The sequence below is a fragment of the Gobio gobio genome, assembly GCF_949357685.1.
Source record: "Gobio gobio genome assembly, chromosome: 2".
NCBI lineage: Eukaryota > Metazoa > Chordata > Actinopteri > Cypriniformes > Gobionidae > Gobio > Gobio gobio.
In genome coordinates this window covers 9,738,050-9,759,390 of record NC_137098.1, presented here as the reverse complement: position 1 = coordinate 9,759,390, position 21,341 = coordinate 9,738,050, and the positions used below count along the sequence as shown (strand labels likewise).

Below are 21,341 nucleotides of genomic sequence, written 5' to 3'. Positions count from 1 at the left end.
AGTTTAATAGTATCGATAAACCTCTCGAAACTATCATTTCGTCCCACACATTTAACATGTAAACATAAACAAGGCGTTGGATCACTTGCTTAGCTGTGTCTCTATTGTACGGTTTCACAAAATGAATGTCCATTTTTCATACTGTACATTATGATGTTCTGATGCCTAAATTTACATTTAAATGACTATTTTTTGTTTTTAGTGTTTTATTCGTTTTTAGTGTTCTGTTGTTTAGACATAATCATACAGAACTTTAATATTGGCATTAACTTTTTGGCATCAGAATTTTTATTTCAGTGCATCACTATTCCGTTCCGATTCCACACTCTGGTCCGGGACGCCACAAACACAGACAAGAAAAGTGATAGAAACTAAGTTGTTGTTTTTTTTTGCTGTGTCAGTGTGAAGACCAAAATAAAGAGCTGTGGGATCTGCGTGAGGAGATGCAGCGGTGGCAGCAGGAGGCCCAGGAGCAGAAGGAGAGCCGGGTGAAGGAGGTGCAAGACCTTAAGAGAGAGCTGCAAAGCACACAAAGTCGCCTGCAGCTGCACAGAGATAACCTGGAGAGTCTAGACCGAGAGCAGAGAGACACGATGGACGAGGTGAGACAGCGCCTCTGACTTCAGTTTCACTATATCACAACTTCTGTTTCTAAATATAAGTGTTCCTGTGTTTCAGGCCTCCTGCAGGGAAGCAGCTCTCCGCAGTCAGGATGCAGAGTTGATACAGCTGAAGGCAGGTCTACTGGAGGCTGAGAAACTGGCCACAGATGCAGAGGCCCGACTACAACCTCTAAGTGAATCCCTCGAGCTCTGCAAACACAAGTACCAGGCCTGCCTCAGCAAGATCGCCCAACTAGAGAACGCACTGCATAGCCGAGAGGAGGACCTGAAAGAGGCCCACAATCAGGTTGGTACACCCACAAATCACAATGTTAACATTATTTACTCACCCTCATGTTGTTCCAAAAGTTTCTTTCTTCTGTTGAACACAAAAGAAGATATTTTGAAGACTGTTGGTAACCAAACAGTTGACGGTAGACATTGACTTTCATAGTATTTTTTTCCTAAAATATCTTCTTTTGTTAACAGTTATTTGAAATGGTAATAATTGCTCATATTATGGGAGGGGTGAGCGTTGGGTGATGCAATTCATAACCTCACCACTAGATGCCACCTTTAAATGGTAGTACATAACTGCACAAAGAAAAACATAAAATGATCTCGTCAGTCTCACTGTACTGTACTTGCAAATATCAGCATTACTATGAATACAGGTTTCATATTTCTCAACAAAAAATCACGCTCACGCACTTGATTTATAAAGATCTTTCTGCAACATTTTTGTGCTACTCTGAAGTCTGTAGAGTCTGTATATTGAATTACTGAGAGCAGACATCAGTGGTGATACTGTTACTGATATGCCTTTGTCTGCGTGTGGCTGACTGATTTGGTCTCCTCAGGTGGCACAGAGGGAAGAGCAGGTCCTCCGTCTGAGAGCTCAGGTTGTAGCTCTGCAGGGGGATCTGCAGGTACAGTGCACCCAGCTGGAGAGTGGAGACGATGCCCTTGCCGCACTGAGCCAGCAGCTCCGAGATACACTGGAAGAGCTGGAGCACAACCGTAATCACGCACAAGAGTGTGAGCTGCTCATCAGCACTCTCAGAGACGCCGCTGCCAGCCTTCGTTGCCAGGTAGCCCAGCTAGAAACACAGTTAACTAACACATAGCTGAGAAGTTTGTCTCTTCGCAAGGACCGTGATTTTTCCAAGTAGGATCAAACAACTTGGTCATTCCTGTCAAACAATGTAGTCCTAACCCTACCTCTAATCCTAACCATTAAGAACCACTAATATCAAAGAGAATGAAAGGAATATGTCTGGTTGGCAAGTGAACATTTTGTCCTCAATGTTGATGTGAAAAATGGGCAAGCATAAAGATTTGAGTGAGTTTGACAAGGGCCAAATTGTGATGGCTAGACGACTGGGTCAGAGCAACTCCGAAACTGTAGCTCTTGTGGGGTGTTCCCGGTCTGCAGTGGTCAGTGTCTATCAAAAGTGCTCCAAGGAAGGAACAGTGGTGAACCAGCGACAGGGTCATGGGCGGCCAAGGCTCATTGATGCACGTGTGTAGCGAAGGCAGGCCCATGTGGTCCGATCAAACAGACGAGCTACTGTAGCTCAAATTGCTCAAGAAGTTAATGCTGGGTTAGTGTTGATTTTCAATACTTTTTTTTTCATCTAAATGTCTGTTCAGTAGTCACAATGTAATAGAAGACACTATTTCAAATGTGTGTTGCTTCTAATTAAGTGATAAAAAGCAGTTGCAAGTGTTGTACAAAATATCACATAACCTACTCGTCTTTGCACCAATAAAATGTGGTACACTTTGGGCCCTATTTTAACAATCTAAGCGCATGTTCTAAAGCACATGGCACAAGTACACTTAGTGTCCGAATCGACTTTTGCTAGTTTAACAACGGAAAAAGTGGTTGGTGCGCCAGGCGCATGGTCCAAAAGGGTTGTGCCTAGTCTCTTAATGAGTCATGGGTGTGTTTTGGGTGTAACGTGCAATAAACCAATCAGAGCCTCATCTCCCAGTTGCGCTTGCACAATGGCGGATTCGATATTTACATAGCAGAATTTGCGAGCGGAAAGACTGAACGCTTCTCCGGAAAGGATTCCTTTTATTTTTAAAAATGTTTGTGTCCTTCTGTGTGTCACTGTGTGTGTAATAAGCAGAGTGTATGCATGTTGTGCACCCACCTATAGGCACAAATTACTAACGCACCCTTTAAATAACACTATTGACTTTAGACCAGGTTTTTGATGGTCAATGGCACAGTCGTTTTCAGTTGCCTTAAAATAGCAACGTGCCAACAGTGCGCCTGAACCCACCTGGTTTTCAGACTAGCACGCCCATGGGCACACAGATGGGCGCGAGTGCATTTGCTATTTAAACAACATTGCGCTGGACATGAAAATTATAACTGCGTCAGGCTGAAACAAGCTAAAAACACTTGCTTCACGCCTGGCATCGCATTGCACCAGGTGTATGATAGAGCCCCTCATGTTTTACTACCAAATTATATGTAATATCTAATTCACTTAACTTGCAGTGGAATGTTTTCCTCAACATCTTCTGAACAAAATGTACACATTCAACGTGGCATTCAAGATAGTGTGGGTTTAGTGTGCGTTCAGGGCACTGCGCTTTGGCATTTTTAAGACATGGGACAGTCTTAGTCGCACGTACTTCCTGTCCCATGCACACGCTCTCAAGTGGCCAAGACCGCAAGTGTGGGTATTTGGACAGGTCCATTGTTTCCTAAATGAAAGAATCAATGCTGAACTGCCGAAACGAGTCGTCAGCAATTTCAGTGTCACTTCCTGACATCTTCCTCACATTTGCATAATGCCAGCCTATGGTCTTCATTGGCTGCCCGTAAACAACATCTTCTTTGACCCGCCATCAAACACTGTAGCTCTAGCTGAGGCCTGGAAGTGTTTGGTTTATGTTGTCGACATGTCGAGAAGGCACTGTTTTCTGAGCTGCAAAAGCAAATCCATGTTGCATGCACTGCCAAAGGATGAGGTATCGTGCTGGAATGGATATGCCATCATTACTGATGCAATCATTACCATTCGTATCAATGTGTATCAAGCGCTGAGGAAGCCTAGAGAGTTAAAAATCAGATATGCCAATGGACGTTTTGTTTCCGACATTGGGTAGACAAATCACAACAAACCAATCAGAGCAGTGTAGGCTTTCGGGATAAAGGGGTTTAGAGAGACCGAATCCTTTATTGAACCATTTCAGACTCTTTGAGAAAAGCGGTGATGCTGTACTGTATATTATGATAAAGTGAAAGTGTTTTTTTTTATTATTTAGTTTTTTTTATTGGATGCATGTGTACAACCCCCCTCCCCCAAAAAAACAAATCCAAACAAAACTTCATGTCATTGGCCCAGGAATGTTGCTCAAGAAATGTTGATCCAAGAAACGTGTCCTACTTTGGTTAAATCGCCGTATTTTCACATCTCGTGGGTCCCAGAGAGATGCTGCAGGATTTGCACTGTGAATGCCCCATAATGCAACAGACTTAACACACTCATCTCCTCCCTAGAGTTGAATTCTGTTGGGTTTAGATTGCATATCAAGCCAAATAAAACCTAGTTACCACACGTACAGGTGGAAAGTGGCTTGTTAGTGCAGCTCGAGGTGTGAACACAATGGGGAAGAGAATCTACGCCACTCGACGGGTGCAAAAGCCAATCTGAGCTTCAGATACGTGTGAGTGTTCTGACTGGATTGTATCGATCCAGGTCAGAACCCTCACGCTTCATGCTATGTGCGGAAGAGAGCATTTTCAGGTGTTTCATTTCCCACAGTGTCGGCTAGAGAGCTGTGATAGGCTCTCTTGAGGAATTCTGGGAGTTGAAGTTGTTATTGATTTGTAGTTGTTGGATAAAGATTGCGTATATGTGGCCCTTTCAGACAGCGCGACTGGTGTTTAAATGGACCTGAAGTTGTTTTGATTTGCGTGTACATTCACCGGGAGGGGGCGGCTGGGTGGCGTAAAGTGGAAAAGCCTGCTGGGTCTGTGGTGTCTAGTCGAAATAATGGGTATTGCTCTCAGCGGTTGAGGGACAGGTCTTGTCTACAGCCCAGCGGTGCAGTCACCTCTGTCGGATACAGTGCACACTAGGTGTGAGGACTTTCCTGCCCTACCTTCCCTCTCCTTCCTGTGCTTTTTTCTCCTCTAGCACTTCCAGCTTCTCCTCTCAGATGTCTATGATGCTCAGCGTCCCATTAGCAATCCCTAAACATCACACTCATGCACGCTATATTGATCCAACTGTTTTCAGTCAGGACCTCAGAACACACACGTCCTTCAGCCGTTCACTCATGTCTCCTTTCCGTACGTGTAAGCTTCCCTTAATTGTTCCCACTCCCACAGGGCTGTCTGCGCCCCAGCATTACAGCACATAACCTTCAACAGAGTGAGAAGGGAAGTTTCCCTTTATCTCTGATTGTGATGTAAAACATTACATCAGTCAATCGCCTCACTCTGTTTTCATCCTCAGTGGGAGCTGTCGGCAATAATATACTCTTAAGTCCTCGACGAAATCGAAGAACTGGTGGGATGTCGTTCCACCAAAATCAGGCCAAAACAAAGTTTGTTTCAGGAGTACGAAACGGCTAACCAGGCGTGAACTTTCCAAAAAAAGTTACCTCATGCTGGTCAACACCATTGAATTACCATTGGTCAGTGACGATTACGTAATAGGTTGGTGTGCTCAGTGACTTTGCCTTCTTTTATTTGGAAATCTTCTTTGGCTCATTTCTTCTGTTTAGTCCATCGAAGTCAGATGCGAAAAACGTGAACACACTGGAGAGCTTCTTTATAGTAGAAACTGAAGTTGTAATTGAAACCAACACTGACACTGTTTTTGTCATGTTTAATACTGTATAGCTGCTTAGTTAAAAGCAATGTATTTTATAAAGCAGTGGTCACCAACCTTTTCAAGCCAAAGATCCCTGACCTCAGCCTTGATGAAAGGCAAGATCTACCTATAGATTTTTCATGGGCGATTCAGTTTCCGACACCATCTGTCGTTTTTTTTTCTTTGTTTAAGCAAATTTATTTGTTGTTTATTTGCTCTATAACAGACCAAACTGGCCTAAAAAAAATTGCCATTTGAAATGTGAGGCAACCACTGCATTTTAAGCAGTTGTTTTTTATTTAAATTGCATAATTGCAAGACTTAGAGCAAATACAGAATGGTCTGACTTTAGGTTTGTGAAATTGTTACATAAGACAAACCTGCACAAAACAAAAACAGATGGACTGAATAAAAATGCTAATTCACTCTGACAGTTGATGGTGCTTATGGGAAAGAAGCGTTTCTTTGGGTACCGCTGTAAAAATGCCATCGAAACTATTCTGAAGACAGTGAGTTTCGTTCAGAGATGCATTCATGTAACCCCCCTCCCCAATTCAATATTTATATTTTTCTTCCTATATTTCAAGCATCCCGAACAGTTATCTTGCTGGGCCTATTTATACCTGGTCCACTGCGTGTGTTTTTACAGATCGGATATCTATTTTTAGATCTAGCATTTTTATTGGAGTTCACGTCACCGAAATCAACAAATATGAGCTGCATTTTATTGATCAACAGCTAATTTCAAAATCAAAGACCGTAATAGGAGAGACAGTAGCATAAGCACTGATCATTTAGTTTCTTTACTTTAAATAACGATGATTGTGTATTGAGCGTCTGCAACTTTTACTTTCATTCGCGGCAGTTTATGAAGAGATAGTCGTCTGCGGCGATGCGTGCTGCAGTAGCGCTGTCATATCTAACTATAACATCGGTCGATTTGTGCTGTGCGAATTTTGAGGTTGCAGAGAGTACATTTTGGGAGCATATGGAGTGATTTCGAGCCTTGATAATGTGTTTGTAACGCTTTACACAGCAAGGCCGGATAGCTGGCCTGAATGGTTGTAGCCAAGTGTATGCAAAACTCACGTATCTGATATTTCACAGGGGTTTATTAATTTGCAAGACACTCCACTAACAACCGCGTTACTGAACAGAAAATAAACAGTGCAAAGAGCAACAGAAATATTACATGCATACATGCACTGTTCACAGCTTGCCCAATCATCAGCAAGTGAGTGAGTGCGTGCGTGCATTCGGCCTTAAAGGAGCAGTACCTAATTCTACTTGTTACATGATGTTACTTATTTTTGGTTATTTATCGGGAGCTACCGGGACAGTGATGAAGATCGCGATCGACGGGTTGGCGACCACTGGTATAAAGTATTATGGGATTAAACGTTGTACTACTAACATTAGGGTTAGTTCACCCAAACATGCAAATTCTGTCATTTACTCACCCTCATGTTATATCAAACCGGTATTACTTTGTATTTTCTGCAGATGCACATGTTGCTTTAGAATTATAAAATGGTAATTCCCGGTACACTTTGTACGATTTTGGGCTGTCCCAGACAAAAGATGACCAATCACGATTTCTGTGGTCGTGGCTCCTACACTGTGGTGTTATGTCGTACAGTGGGAGAGGTTCAAAGACGGCCATTGTCACGGTCTTGCGACCAAAGGTAACCTGCGATACATTGTCAGAAATTTAGCATGATCTCATCTCAGTGTGTGTTTGCTCCTATGACCTACGTCTGCTGACAAGCCAATAAAAGTGCAACATGAAATGCCGATTTGATCAATGCGTCATGGCACTAAAGCTTAAAACTATTACCTCAAGCTCCATTTGCAAAATTGGGATGCCAAGTTGGCCTCTTTTCCCTAGGCATGACCGCGTCCATATTCTTCCTCCTCTTTTTTTTTTAGCACACATAATTTCCTAAGTGCGATTCATCTTGCTCTATTTGTTGCACCACTAGCCCATGCTGATGGAATTTTATTCTTCTATACTAACTTGCGTCGTAGCCTACGATTCAAAAGGTGTCATCATTATACAATCATGTCGTGCAGTGTGATTTGTAATGATCTTGTAATGATTGCTGAAATCGGTAGCAGGCATAAGGCACTTTGAATTGTGAGTATGATATGTTCTGTATAACCTTCCTTGCTTTTTCCTAGCTCACGCATTCTCAGTACAACAGCAACAGGCAGTGTGACATAATGAAATATTATGTTCATTAAGCCTGAGCCCATTTGGAACTGTTTTATATTCAGTCTTCAGTTCTGACTGCACTGTGCTGGACTGATTTATCTTTCTCAGAAGGAAGAAATTAACAGACATTAGGTCCTGTTATCAGACCTTACTCTGACTGAAGAAGATCAAGACCAGATTGAGAATGAACTGCTTATGTTTTTATATGCTTTTTTAAAGTTCAGAATAATGACTAACCAGTCTTTCTGTCCAGATTACTGCTTACTTCTCTATTTTATAACACGGAATATACCACATGATCATGGCTCATGAATATTAATTAATTAATAATTAATTCGATAATTTGTCACCTAATTAATATTCAGTAGTCGTAACCAAAAGGCATGTAATTGGGCGCAAGTGGCCTTTGGGGTTATTAATGATACACTTTTTTAGTGTATGTGTTCTCTAGGAATGACCATGGTGATTCTAGCACCATGCTTTACCCATAGTTACAAAAAGACAATTCTCGTGTTTATCACCACCCACATTTGAATGTGTGAACGGCCTGTTGCTGTAATATGGATTTCCAGCAGGATTGTGAATCTAAAGAACTTCTGAGAGCCGAGTGTGAGCGTCCGATTGTGTACGTGTGTGTTTTCTAGGCCGAAGAGCAAGAAGAGACGCTAGTGAAGACACAGGCTGATTTTTCCATCTACCGGGCCACTCACGTTCACTCCGACTCAGACTACGAATCCCAGCTGTCCCGCGTTCAGGAACTAGAGCACGTGAGTGAAGCACTATCAGTGTTTGTCTTTGTAGTTGAGAAAAATGCCACATGCTACGCTCACATCTGCATGGATCCATCACTGTAATCTCTGCCTGTTACAAAAATGGGCTTTAAATGGACCCACCTGCTCCGCGTGTCATACGTTACTGTATACATTGACACTGTGCAACTCAGGGACTATTTATCAGTCATGAGCTGAGGCTTTGATTGGATCCGGAGAGGCTTCGTGCAAGTTCATGGGCACCTTTGTGACTAATTGTTTGTTATGTCAGCGTGGCAGCCAGCCATCCAGCTTTAATGGAGTGTAGTGGAGCGATCCATCAGGCTGTCAGAGAGCTCGCACGTCAGCCGAAGTGTCAGCGGTTCGTCGCACTCTACGCAAACGGCGTCGTGATTTAGTGCCCTCCTCGCGCCACTGCCCACCCGCTCCCCGTCCTCAGATTGATTACCCTCTCGTCCCGCTGACAGTGCCCGCCATCTTCTGGCAACCTTTTAGCAGCGTTTTATAGATGATTCCAGCACCTCGTTTGGCTATTTATACATCTGTAAGTGGCCATGAAATATAGATTTGTCTTGACACATGTTTGCGTTGGAGTGGCGAGTCCCAGCGCCTTGTGACACCTCGTTATTTTAATGGTGGCAAACGAAGGGCCCCCAACCTTGCCCGTGTTTGCTGATTATGCCTCTACTTTATTCGTTTCGCAATCAGATCTTGCTAAAACCTGTCCCGTTTGCATGCAGCAGACGGGAGCATGGTATGCGTTACCCGTACCGTTGTGACACGCCGCTTCACCTGTCAGGTTGACGTTCACACACAACCTGGTTGCCAGGGTAATTAAGAGATGGCACCGACACGCAGAGCATCCCAGAGATTTAATTGAATGGTTAGCGTGTGTCAAAAGCGTAGGCTGCCGGATTGGAGGCGACACCTGTCAGGGACAAACCTTGTGTCGCAACCTCAGCAGGCTTATGTGCATGTGCCAAGGTGGAGATGCTAAACGAAGGCCAGACGAGGAGTGGAATGGAGTCGAAGATGCGAGCGGAAGCAGTGGGCGTAGCGATAGCCTTAGGGATGGAGACAGCTTGGGGGATGAGGAGGGATTCTTATCCGCCTTAGGTTGGCCCCTCCAGCGCCCCGGGCATCAACACGACTCCCCCAAGGCACAGTCACAGAAGTTTGACAGCTATGTGACGACTTTGCGTGTCAGTGGAGGTGTGTGTGTGTTTGTCCTTAGGCGCTGTTCCAGTCACTGGAGCGCAGCGGTCAGAGCGCCCAGGAGCTGCGGGTCTGCCAGCTGGAGTTGGCGCGGCACCGAGATTGCAGTCCGGCAGGTGAGTGAACTCGCTGCTCACTTTCTCACTCGAATCTACCGCTGACTCCAATCAGCTGTGTGTGCTGCAGAGGTGCAGCGACTGCAGGAGCAGGTGAGGAAGCTCCAGGCGGATGCAGCAAATGAGGGCCGGAGACGAGCACAAGTTGATACTCTGGAGCAGAAGGTAGCCAATCTGGAAGGAGAACTACAGGCAGCTCAAAGGCAGTGTGACCAGGTAAACAAGTACACACACTCACAGGTGCAGATCAGAAACGCTTTGCCTTTGGCAGATTCTCACAGCCGCTCTCTCTCAGGCTATCCAGAAGAGAGACGCCCTACTGAGACAGTCCGAGGCTGATCTTCTGCAGGCACGGGAGAAGATCCGAAGCAGGGCGGCAGAGGCAGAGAGACAGGCCAGCTCTGCTCGAGGGCTGGAAGCTGATCTGCAGAGAGCCAAAAAAGAGAAAAGGCAGAGGGAGAAAGAGTGTGCCTCACTCAAAACACAGCTGCTTCAGCTCAAAGAACAACTGAAGGAGGCTCACGCCACCTGCAGAGACACGGGTAACATAGAGTGCAACACCTGTGGACATGGGCGTACATTTCATCTAACACTTGGGGGGACGACAACACTAAACAAAACATTTCTCAAGGGCAATTTTTGAAGGGGACACAAACAATACAGCCAAAATTGTAAGGATATGTGTGGCGTTTTGGTGCAATGAAAAATTATCTTATGTCCGTTTTTCTTTTCTCGTCATTTTCTCTGGCCAATAGCAACAACGCAAAGCAATAGTTAGTTATCATAGGTTCACCACGTGGTAATACAATTAATAAATGATCTTTCTTCTTCCACATTGTATTGAGCAAAACCCAACACAGCGGTAGATCTTCAATATTAGCCAAATATCAGTTCACTCATAGGCTTATCGCCGTGTTAGTTGTAGTGGGTGATTTGCAACAAGCTACCAAAACAACAATCGCTAACATAACGGACTCATGGAAAAATACATTGGTTATTATCATCTTTTTGTCATAGCTAATTTATTAATAACGCAGCATGTATTAAAGAGAAAATAATCACTTCATCCAAGTGAATAAAATAGCCTTATCAGCTATTTCCTGGGGTTCCACAACTACTGAAGAACGTCTCTTCCTCCGTACTTGTCTTGTGTGTGTAGGTGAGGTGTGTGTTGGACCAAAATACTGTGAGGCAAGAGAGGGGGGACTCAAAATTTGTCTAAACTTAAAACGCCCGTTTGCGTTTTCTATTGTTTTACTACATACACAGTTATTTTAAGTATATATAATTATTATTTACAAGTCACAATGTGTTTTTTTTATGATATTTTGATCAACCCTAGGGGGGCAACCTTCAGATGGGGTGGGTCCTGACAAAACCCACAAACCACCCCCCAACTCCCACACTATTTACACCTATGACTGTGGAGCTTATATGGTGGATTACCATGATGTGAATAATTGTAAATATATTATTAATACTTTTCAAGATTCTTACCTGAAACTGCAAATACAGCAGCCCCATTAAGTATTTAGATACCTAAGCCACACTTAAAATTAATGTCATTTCTTTAGATAACAAATATCAAACCAAGTGGCAATCATTTTTAAGAAAGGTAGCACATCCTTAATGCAAAACATTTCACAAAAAAAATGATTGATATACTGTAGTGACACTTTCTAGTTGCCCGACGCTACTGGATCATGTCCATAGTTTATCTCATGAACTACACATGTGGTCACACTACTAGTCAAGACAAGTCACCTTATTTATATAACGCTTTATACAATACAGATGTTGCAAAGACGCTTTACAGTGATAACATGCATTTCGGCTGTTGTTCAGCTGTAGTCAGTTCAGTGTTGATTCAGTTCCGTTAGAAAGATCATCAATTATTAAATTAGTTCATTTAATCTATAAAGCAGTTCTGCAGGACATTATGTCACCGCCCTGCTCAGCACAGTTCAGTTCTCATATAACAGCCAGATCAATAATATTGTTGAATATTAAGTACTAGTGGGACCAGTTGATTAAAAGTCATTACTAAAATAGCTCAGAAAAGTGAAGTTCTTACTGAGAAAGCTTGTTTATTTGCGGATTTCCAATTAAATTAAATTCTTAAATGAAATGCTGTTTAAAGGAATAGTCTCAAGAATGAAAATTCTGTCATCCTTTACTTACTCTCATGTCGTTCCAAACTTATAAGACTTTTGTTCATCTTCGAAACACAAATAAAGATATGTTTAATGAAACCTAAGAGATTTATGTCCCTCCATTAAAAAAAGTTCATATGGCATTGTAAAAGTAATCCATATGACTCGAGTGCTTTAATCCAAGTCTTCGGAAGAGACGTGATCGCTTTATATGACAAACAGATGCGAACATTAATCTATGTACATACAAAGAGCACAACAAATATTGTAAAATATTGTAAACAGAAGCTCCGAAGTGCTTGCTTGGCAACCATAAAAATGCATGATGGTCCAAGTTGGTTATTTCATCAGGGAAATGATTTTCTCTTGATTTAGCAAGAGAAAAGCAATTGCTTTTAAATCTGTGTGATGGTGCACGTGGGTTTGTCAGAGTATGGGTGTGCACCTGTTTGTGTTCTCCAGCAGTCTGAGTGTCCCGTCTGAAATGAAACAGCCTCCAGCCATCAGATACATATACATTTTAACACACGCCACTGTGGGAATGATGCTCATTAGAAACAGTATCCTCATCCCAGATGAACGGGGCAGATGTGGCCATTGTATACCTTGGAAAGGGATTAGCACATTATATTATATGGGCTACATTGGAATAAAGTCATTATATCATGACTTAGACTTAGTGTGTAATGAAGGTTTTGCTGTCTGTGTTTGTATATACTGTACTATTATATATCGTATCTTTTGAATGGAATATATGTACACACACACAACAGGTCAAACCCACCAACCCGCCAAATGTGGTGTGTTTCAGCATTGGCGTGTAATGCAATCATTTCTACTAGCCACTTTGGCGGTTTACATTTTATATATAATATCTTTTTTTCAATTGTAGTCTTTTAAAAAGGCATCTGAAATAAACTAAGCACAATGTAGTGTTGTAAAAAATATAGATTTTTCCATACATATTGATACTGAAATATCTGAAATGCTTCCAATACAAAATTTCCGCATAATAGACACAATACCAGCTGCTCTTTCGCTCTCTCTCTCATCTCTCTGACAGCGAGTTGACACACAAACCCGCCTCCCCTCACTCACTCGTTTAATTTGCTCCGGATGAATATTGTTGGTGTTACAGGGCTTGAATATCGGCGTGGGATTGCACGTTTTGTGCATAATTTGACTCATTGAGTTTGTGCTCACACCCAAAGTTCGCACACATAAAGCCTCCTCTCAGAACTAAATAGAATTCTTTTTTGCCGCTTATTGCGCTTAAACAGTCAAATACACACAAAATAATGTCAAAATGCTGGTCTTGGTGAGTATCCACATAAACACAGTTATGTCTTAAGTGAACGTAAACAGTTGAGAAAGAAAATGCCTGTGTAACAGTATATATGATCCTTGCGTCAGGTCTTAAAGGGACAGCAGCCTAATATACACTCACCTAAATGATTATTAGGAACACCATATTAATAATAATAATAATAATAATAATAAGTTTAATTTATATAGCGCCTTTCCCAAGCTCAAGGACGCTTCACAATAACAGTAAGTAACAAGCAGTTTACACATAGACGGACAGTGGACATTTGCCCAGTCCAAGTAATGAGCGATTGCAGTTGCAAATCGCACTACATATGCAATAACATGAAAAACAAAGGCAACAAACATTAATTACAGACAGCATGGACAGCATAATACTGTGTTTGACCTCCTTTCACCTTCAGAACTGCCTTAATTCTACGTGGCATTGATTCAACAAGGTGCTGAAAGCATTCTTTAGAAATGTTGGCCCATATTGATAGGATAGCATCTTGCAGTTGATGGAGATTTGTGGGATGCACATCCAGGGCACGAAGCTCCCGTTCCACCACATCCCAAAGATGCTCTATTGGGTTGAGATCTGGTGACTGTGGGGGCCATTTTAGTACAGTGAACTCATTGGCATGTTCAAGAAACCAATTTGAAATGATTCAAGCTTTGTGACATGTTGCATTATCCTGCTGGAAGTAGCCATCAGAGGATGGGTACATGGTGGTCATAAAGGGATGGACATGGTCAGAAACAATGCTCAGGTAGGCCATGGCATTTAAACGATGCCCAATTGGCACTAAGGGGCCTAAAGTGTGCCAAGAAAACATCCCCCACACCATTACACCACCACCACCAGCCTGCACAGTGGTAACAAGGCATGATGGATCCATGTTCTAATTCTGTTTACGCCAAATTCTGACTCAACCATCTGAACAGAAATCGAGACTCATCAGACCAGGCAACATTTTTCCAGTCTTCAACTGTCCAATTTTGGTGAGCTTGTGCAAATTGTAGCCTCTTTTTCCTATTTGTAGTGGAGATGAGTGGTACCCGGTGGGGTCTTCTGCTGTTGTAGCCCATCCGCCTCAAGGTTGTGCGTGTTGTGGCTTCACAAATGCTTTGCTGCATACCTCGGTTGTAACGAGTGGTTATTTCAGTCAAAGTTGCTCTTCTATCAGCTTGAATCAGTCGGCCCATTCTCCTCTGACTAGGGTTGGGAACCGAGAACCGGTTCTTATGCAGAACCGAAACTGATTTTTGAAAAATACCAGAACCGCGCGAAATTCCTAAGTTTCGGTTCCGAAAACGGTTCTGGTGCAATGTGTGTGCGAAGCGCTGGAAGCGTATCCTTTAATAGCGAGTGACAGCCAGCGTTGCCAAGTCCGTGGTTTTCCCGCTTTCCACTGTTGCCGCGGGCTGTGTTTCATGTCCGCGGGTTGAAGCGATTGTGCAATTGTGCGTGTTTTGTTGTGAAAACCTGGCAACCCTGGCTCACCTCATCATGAATATTAATTACGTTGCCTGCCGCTTCCAGGAGTGCAACGCAGTTCAGCCTGAAGCCCTCGCGCATCACATTCACGGTTTTGCGTCAGATATTTTCTCGTTGACCACCAGCATGGCGAAGAGAAAGTCACAAGTATGGATTCATTTCCAAAGAATGAATGATAATGAAGCAAAATGTAACACATGTGAAGAGTTAATAACATGCAAAGGAGGCTGCACTAGCAATTTGACAAAACATTTGCTACAGCACAGAATCAACCTCAGCCTCAGGGCTTATACCAGATTTATAGTGAAAGACCTATATATATATATATATATATATATATATATATTTGTCAACCGTTGAGTCACCATGGTTTAGTTAAGCGTTTCGGCACAATTACCTTTGTAATGCTGAATTGCAATTTATTATTTACAAGTTCACTGAATAACTGAATTACTATTAAATTAATATACAACTAATTAATAAATATAACTAATAAATATAATTTATAACTTGGTTTTATTCAGAGACAGAGAGATAAAATGTAATAAGACAATTTCAGAGGTGTTCATTTGAAAAAAATGTGTTGCAAGAATGGCTTAATTAATACTGTAATATATGTACAGTACAGGACTTTTTTGACATTGCCAACCTGTAAATTAATTTTAGAGAAAGTATAAACACAAAATGGATTGTTTGAGTTGCGTATTGTGCCTTTTTCCTTTACCACTATTTGTTTAATAATTTTAATGGAACCGGAATCGGAACCGGAATCGTTAGGCGGAACCGGAACCGGAAAATTTCTCACGATTCCCAACCCTACCTCTGACCTCTAGCATCAACAAGGCATTTTCGCCCACAGGACTGCCACATACTGGATGTTTTTTCCTTTTCACACCATTCTTTGTGAACCCTAGAAATGGTTGTGCGTGAAAATCCCAGTAACTGAGCAGATTGTGAAATACTCAGACCGGCCCGTCTGGCACCAACAACCATGCCATGCTCAAAATTGCTTAAATCACCTTTCTTTCCCATTCTGACATTCAGTTTGGAGTTCAGGAGATTGTCTTGACCAGGACCACACTCCTAAATGCATTGAAGCAACTGCCATGTGATTGGATGATTAGATAATTGCATTAATGAGAAATTGAACAGGTGTTCCTAATAATCCTTTAGGTGAGTGTACAGTACCTGCTGCCAAATTATGATAATTAAAAATATCTATAAGGCAGTTTTTCCCCATAGTTTCAATATCAGTCTGTGGCGTGTGAAAATGCAGAGTGGCTAATAACTTTGAAAAACCACTAGCCACAGTGACTGGTGAGCAAAAAAGTTAATGCCAAGCCCTAAATGTTATACAAATCCAAAACTCCAACACTCTTGTGAGGTCTTCACTGACATCATGGTTTATATGTGTGTGTGTTTCAGGCCAGGAGCTGACGCAGCAGCTGGAGAAGGTGCAGCTGTTGGAGGGAGGTCAGCGTCTGGCTCAGGAGCAGCTCTCCGAGCGTGTGGCGGAGGTGGTGCGGGCAGAGAAAGCCCAGAGGAGACTGCAGGCAGAGCTCAAGAGAATAGCAGACAGTCTGGAAAACAACCAGCAGGAGCTGCAGGACTCGCGGTAAGCTCAAAACCAGGGGGTCTGCTTGGTCCAGTTAGCCCCTGTACGTAGATACCTACACCACTATATGGGAAAAAAATATCCTTTATGACTCAAATTATTGTTTTAAAAATTGTTCAGTGTCCAGAATTGAACACCCATGAGCAAAGATCATCATGGCCACACATTCAGTGTCCTTGAATGCAGGTTGAGTGATTATTTGGACTGCATAAGTACAGCAGACAGCTTTCCAAACTCAGTTCCTCAGGATGATACTCTCATATCACACTCATATTAAGGCTGCTAGTGAAGCTATGAGCCGATTAATCCAAATTTCTCAGCTTTATACTGCCTTCAAGTCATGTCTGAATGATCGTATTTACCAGATGAGCGCACATGAACGCCACCTCAATGCCAGTATTACCAGTGGGGAACTCTGGATTTTCTTTGAGCCCTGGCTTTCAGAGTTTGGGGCAGATCTACTGTAGGAATATTCCAGGTTAAATACAAGCTAATCTTTATGGATGGCAGCTGTTGATTGCCACAAAAAATAATTTAGTCATTTAAACTGCATTTTTGAATTTTAAACTACATTTTCCATTATGCTCTACGGAAGAGTGAGAATGGAGTGCAACTGCCAGGTTCCAGAAGTAAATAATTTATTTTCTCCATTGGGGAATTAATGAACCTTTAAAGACAGACCAATTGTGAGGTCTGAGGTTGTTAATCAATGGTTTCTGCTTATGTTTAAGCCATCAGTGTGTATTATTTCAAGTTACTTTTTTAATAATCAAATAATAATTTCAATAATTTTTCAATTAGCAACAGGATTCCTAGCTAAAAACGACTCATGGTTCTGCAAAGAAATCTCCACCAATCACAGAATCACAACAAGCAATTGGTAACTTTATTTTACAGTGTCCTTCTTACACGTTACATGTAGTTACTATGTAATAACTATAAATGGTGCATAATTACATACAACTAACCCTAAACCAAACGCCAATCCTAACCCTATAGTAAGTACATGTAGTTAATTAATATTACTCAATACTTAAATGCATAATTACACTGTAATCGTTAGTGTTATTATTATTCTTTCACTCTGGAAGTCTATGGCAGCCTATAGAACCGCTTGTGGGAAAGTTATAAAATTTGGCACACAGATAGAGGACAGTCTGAACTGTCACCAGAGCACATTTGTAGTCTGTAACTCAATCCTTCTAGCGCCACCAACTGTCTAAACTTTTGAACCCTAAGGGCTAAAAAAATGTTTTCCCTGATTCGTTGCCTCAAGATGACTCAATTACACCCTATGGCGCCATTTTAAATTTTCCGAAAAACTACTTTTTCAAACTCCTCCTAGGCCGTCGCTCTGATTTTCACGAAAATGTAATTGATCATCTTCAGACCATGCTGACAAAAAATTATGGAATTCAAGTTGATTTGTCAAATCGTTCTCGAATTACGTGCAAACGAACTCGAGGAAGAGCACACCAAAATGAATGTGAGGCTTTATTTCTGCAACACTTTAGCATAATCTGACCAAACTTGGTTGGTGCAATTTTCTCATACCTGCCTTTTTGAATTTTGTCACAAAATGCTATATTTTACGAACGCATTGGAGTATTGTTACAAAACTCGATATGTGTCTTTGGCACCATGCCCTGACAGTCCTCAAAAAGTTTCGGAGAAAAAATTGATGCAATTTCCAAAAATGCTAACAGCTTTTGAATAAATTGTTGATGAATCCTATTGTAATGAAACTGGTATTAATAGATTCCTTCGGTTATGCTGAGAAAATAGATACCATATTTGGCCAAACTTTCTCTCCGGCTTTTTTATTTTCTTTAAAAACCTATTTTTTCTAACTCCTCCTAGACCATTTGTCTGATTTTCACCAAATTTAAGTCCGATTATCTTCTCACCATGCTGGCAAAAATTATGGATTTTGTGTCGATACACAAAGCCGTATAACACAACAACCAATTTGATGGCATGATGCCAAAACAACTCTGAGGCTCTTTCTCTGCAATGCTTTGGCGTATTGACACCAATACTCAATACTACACTTTCGTGGCATGTTTGTGGCTGCCAAGTTTCAGCTATAAAAGCACACAACATACGGTTGGTGATAGCTTGCTTGCACTCATTGGCTATTGCGGGTATCCCGTCGTAGCCTCATGTTTGATATTTACGATTTGGGATTGGGGAGGCTCAGACTCGGATCAGGAGCAGTAAAATAATCGTAATGAATCCACATAATTGAGGATTTTTTGCACAAAAACTCGATAAGCCTCAAATCAGGTCAGCATAAGTATGATCTTCCCAAGAGGCCTTGCATGCAGCGTCCGTTTGGGGGAGAGAGAATGGACATGGGATTGAGACGCGGACCATGTTCCCAATGAGCCAAAAGCTATTACGTGTCCTGAGTATGTGCACAGTCCAGCGCCACCGTCTCTGACACTAACAGAGTTTTATTAAGCGAAGCTGCAATTCTCAGAACGGTTCAGAGTGTGTTTTTGCCTTCACGACCCTTGACGTGCTGCTTTTACCTCCTGCACTGCCCTCTTATGAGAAGATGTGCCGCTCAATGGAGGAATCACCGTGGGTCTGGATCCGTGTGTGAAATCAGATGTTTAACTGGCTGGAAGAGGACGAGCAAGCGCACCTTAACTAGCACCTTGCCAAAGGTCTCCTGTTCAGTCACCCATCCGCTGGTGCGCAGCACAACTTCCCATCTGCCAATACACATTACAGAGGATTTAGTAATTAAGTGGTAAGTTGAAGACTAAATTGGGTGTTTGTGGGCCACAGATCTACCCCGAGGTCCCTGCAGCCATGCAGATAGAGGATTCTAATTGCTAGGGATATTGATCATTCCCGGCGAGGGTGTGCTGGGGGATTTCGCAAGCGATCGATTAGCTGTTACTTCGCCAATGGCAGAGAAAGAAGTAAGAGAGCCACGTGGGGCTTTTGTGGGATCTCCCCACGCTCTTCACCTCCTGAAAAAGTGACACATCACCTTGTCAACTGCTCGCTTCGGTACCCAGACACCCTCTCTAGGACACTTGTTTGGGTTTCATCTTAAGTTTGAGGAGGTTTAACTTGGTCAGCACCTCTCATTTCTGTTGCGATTAGCTTTTCTCTTGGCTTTCCAATGTTTTGGGAGTGATTTGAGATGCTGTGGTGGGTCTGATTTGTTGTAGTTGGGTGTGATTTGTTGATCCATGCTGAAACGGTGCATGAGCTCATCGCCGCCCTGCTCTCGTAATTAGTTTCAGCCCCGCTTATTAAATATTCACGCTTGCCTTCTGTAATTAAATTGAACCTCTCTTTCGTGCTTACCATTCCTACATGTTATCATGCCTCAATTAAGATGCGTTCTGGTCTGTTTGACTGACTAGTCAAGGTGAAGATGTTTTGCTGTGGACTGAAGTGTCCCATTCTCTCATGCCCATACACAATTTTTCTGTAAATAAAAATCCTGCACTCGTAAAAAGACCAGCTTAAACTAGACTTGGCCTCAAACAGCCCAAAGTCCGTTCAATAATCATCTGATGCATATTGCACACAAGAAAGATTGGCTGTTAACTCGTTGTGAAAAGAGAAATTATTACAGAAATAATATACTTTAAAAGAAGACTCTTAAGTGTGAACTAAATGTAATATTTTTAAACACTTAAATGCATGTTAATTACAATTAAATGAAAATGCATTACTGTTTTAACCCACTTAAAAGGACTTAAGTACATCTTAATATATATAACACCTGGTATTAAGATGCGTTTTAGTCAATCGGATCACAAGTAGACAAGGGAGACATTCCCATTTACGCCTTGTGTTTGAATCCATCTCTTTTGTCCACTTTCAACCACTTCTGTCCTGATTTATTTTAGGTGAGGGCGAGTAAATTAATGTGTTTTTTCAGATCTTTCAATCTAATGGACAAAAAAAGGTTGCACAATTTACATATGAATGCGCACAAAGACTATGGAAAAACATACGGAGAGCAGCAGCTTTCGTTTCTGCTTTGATAGACGCAGAACCACACCAAACACTGTGAGTGTGTGTTAGAAATCAGAAATGGTGTGAGAACATTGTGATTGGTATGATTCTTGTCTTCAGCCGACAAAGTTTAAATCCCATCTGGCTTGCGCACTTACCTGGTCAGTAGGTGGAGAGAAGACGGTCTTTTGTGGCTGTATAAAAGTATTCGACCACATGAGCATCTACACTACGAAAGCAATCCAGTTGAATGCATTTTTGATTTGTGATCGACCAAAATGCATCTTAATACCAGATATATACAGGGATCTACATGTAAAACACCATAAAATGGTGACCAGCAGAATGGTGTGGTGCTTCGTCCTCACACCTGTTGCTCCTTTATAGTACACTCATGTCAGGACTGTTGGAAAAGACAGTTAAGACTCGTGTGCTTGTCTGCAGGAGGCTGGTAGAGCGCTTGAGAGTAGAGGCCAGCAGTAGCAGACAGGATATGCTCAACGCTCAACAGGAAGCTGTGAGACTCCAGCATGAGAGACAGCAGATCCAGGAAGAGCTGGACATCAGCAGAGAGACCTTCTCAGCCCTGCAGACTAAGGTGAGAGCCATTTCACACTCATCCTGCACTGATTCAGGGCTTTAAACGACAGGATTATTAAACAAAAGTGCTTCACAAAGCCCTCTCTAAGGTCATGATCCCCTGTATTGATCTGTATTGATTACTGTGTGCCCGAGGAACGGCTTAGGCTTGCATGTGTGTATGCGACGTATGCATTCTCTTATGTGTATTTGGCTTTGTGGAAGAGCACAAGCTTCACACGTTTGTGTAAAACCTGATGATCGTGATATGCAGCATGATTTTAGAATAATCCATCTTGTGCTTCAAGAACATCTGACCGTCAGTTCATGTGGTCAATGTCACAAATTTGATGAATATTAAATTTTGAATGCAGCAGTGACCTATAATGGTGTGAACACGGTAAACATTTTAGAAAAAAAAAATTGGGGGGAAAAAAGT

General features: G+C 42.1%; 1 protein-coding gene across 1 annotated transcript in view; it reads left to right on the top strand.

Moving 5' to 3' along the window:
- The window catches only part of pmfbp1 (polyamine modulated factor 1 binding protein 1), a gene marked incomplete at its 5' end in the record, with an annotated part of 175,765 nt that overhangs the window by 117,010 nt on the left and 37,414 nt on the right, over positions 1–21,341 (top strand). The window contains 9 exons of the mRNA XM_079838772.1: positions 402–602; positions 679–909; positions 1,463–1,693; positions 8,306–8,428; positions 9,666–9,762; positions 9,833–9,978; positions 10,058–10,304; positions 16,147–16,336; positions 20,768–20,921. Coding sequence (XP_079694898.1) covers positions 402–602; positions 679–909; positions 1,463–1,693; positions 8,306–8,428; positions 9,666–9,762; positions 9,833–9,978; positions 10,058–10,304; positions 16,147–16,336; positions 20,768–20,921 — 1,620 coding nt within the window. The remainder of the gene's footprint in view (positions 1–401; positions 603–678; positions 910–1,462; positions 1,694–8,305; positions 8,429–9,665; positions 9,763–9,832; positions 9,979–10,057; positions 10,305–16,146; positions 16,337–20,767; positions 20,922–21,341) is intronic.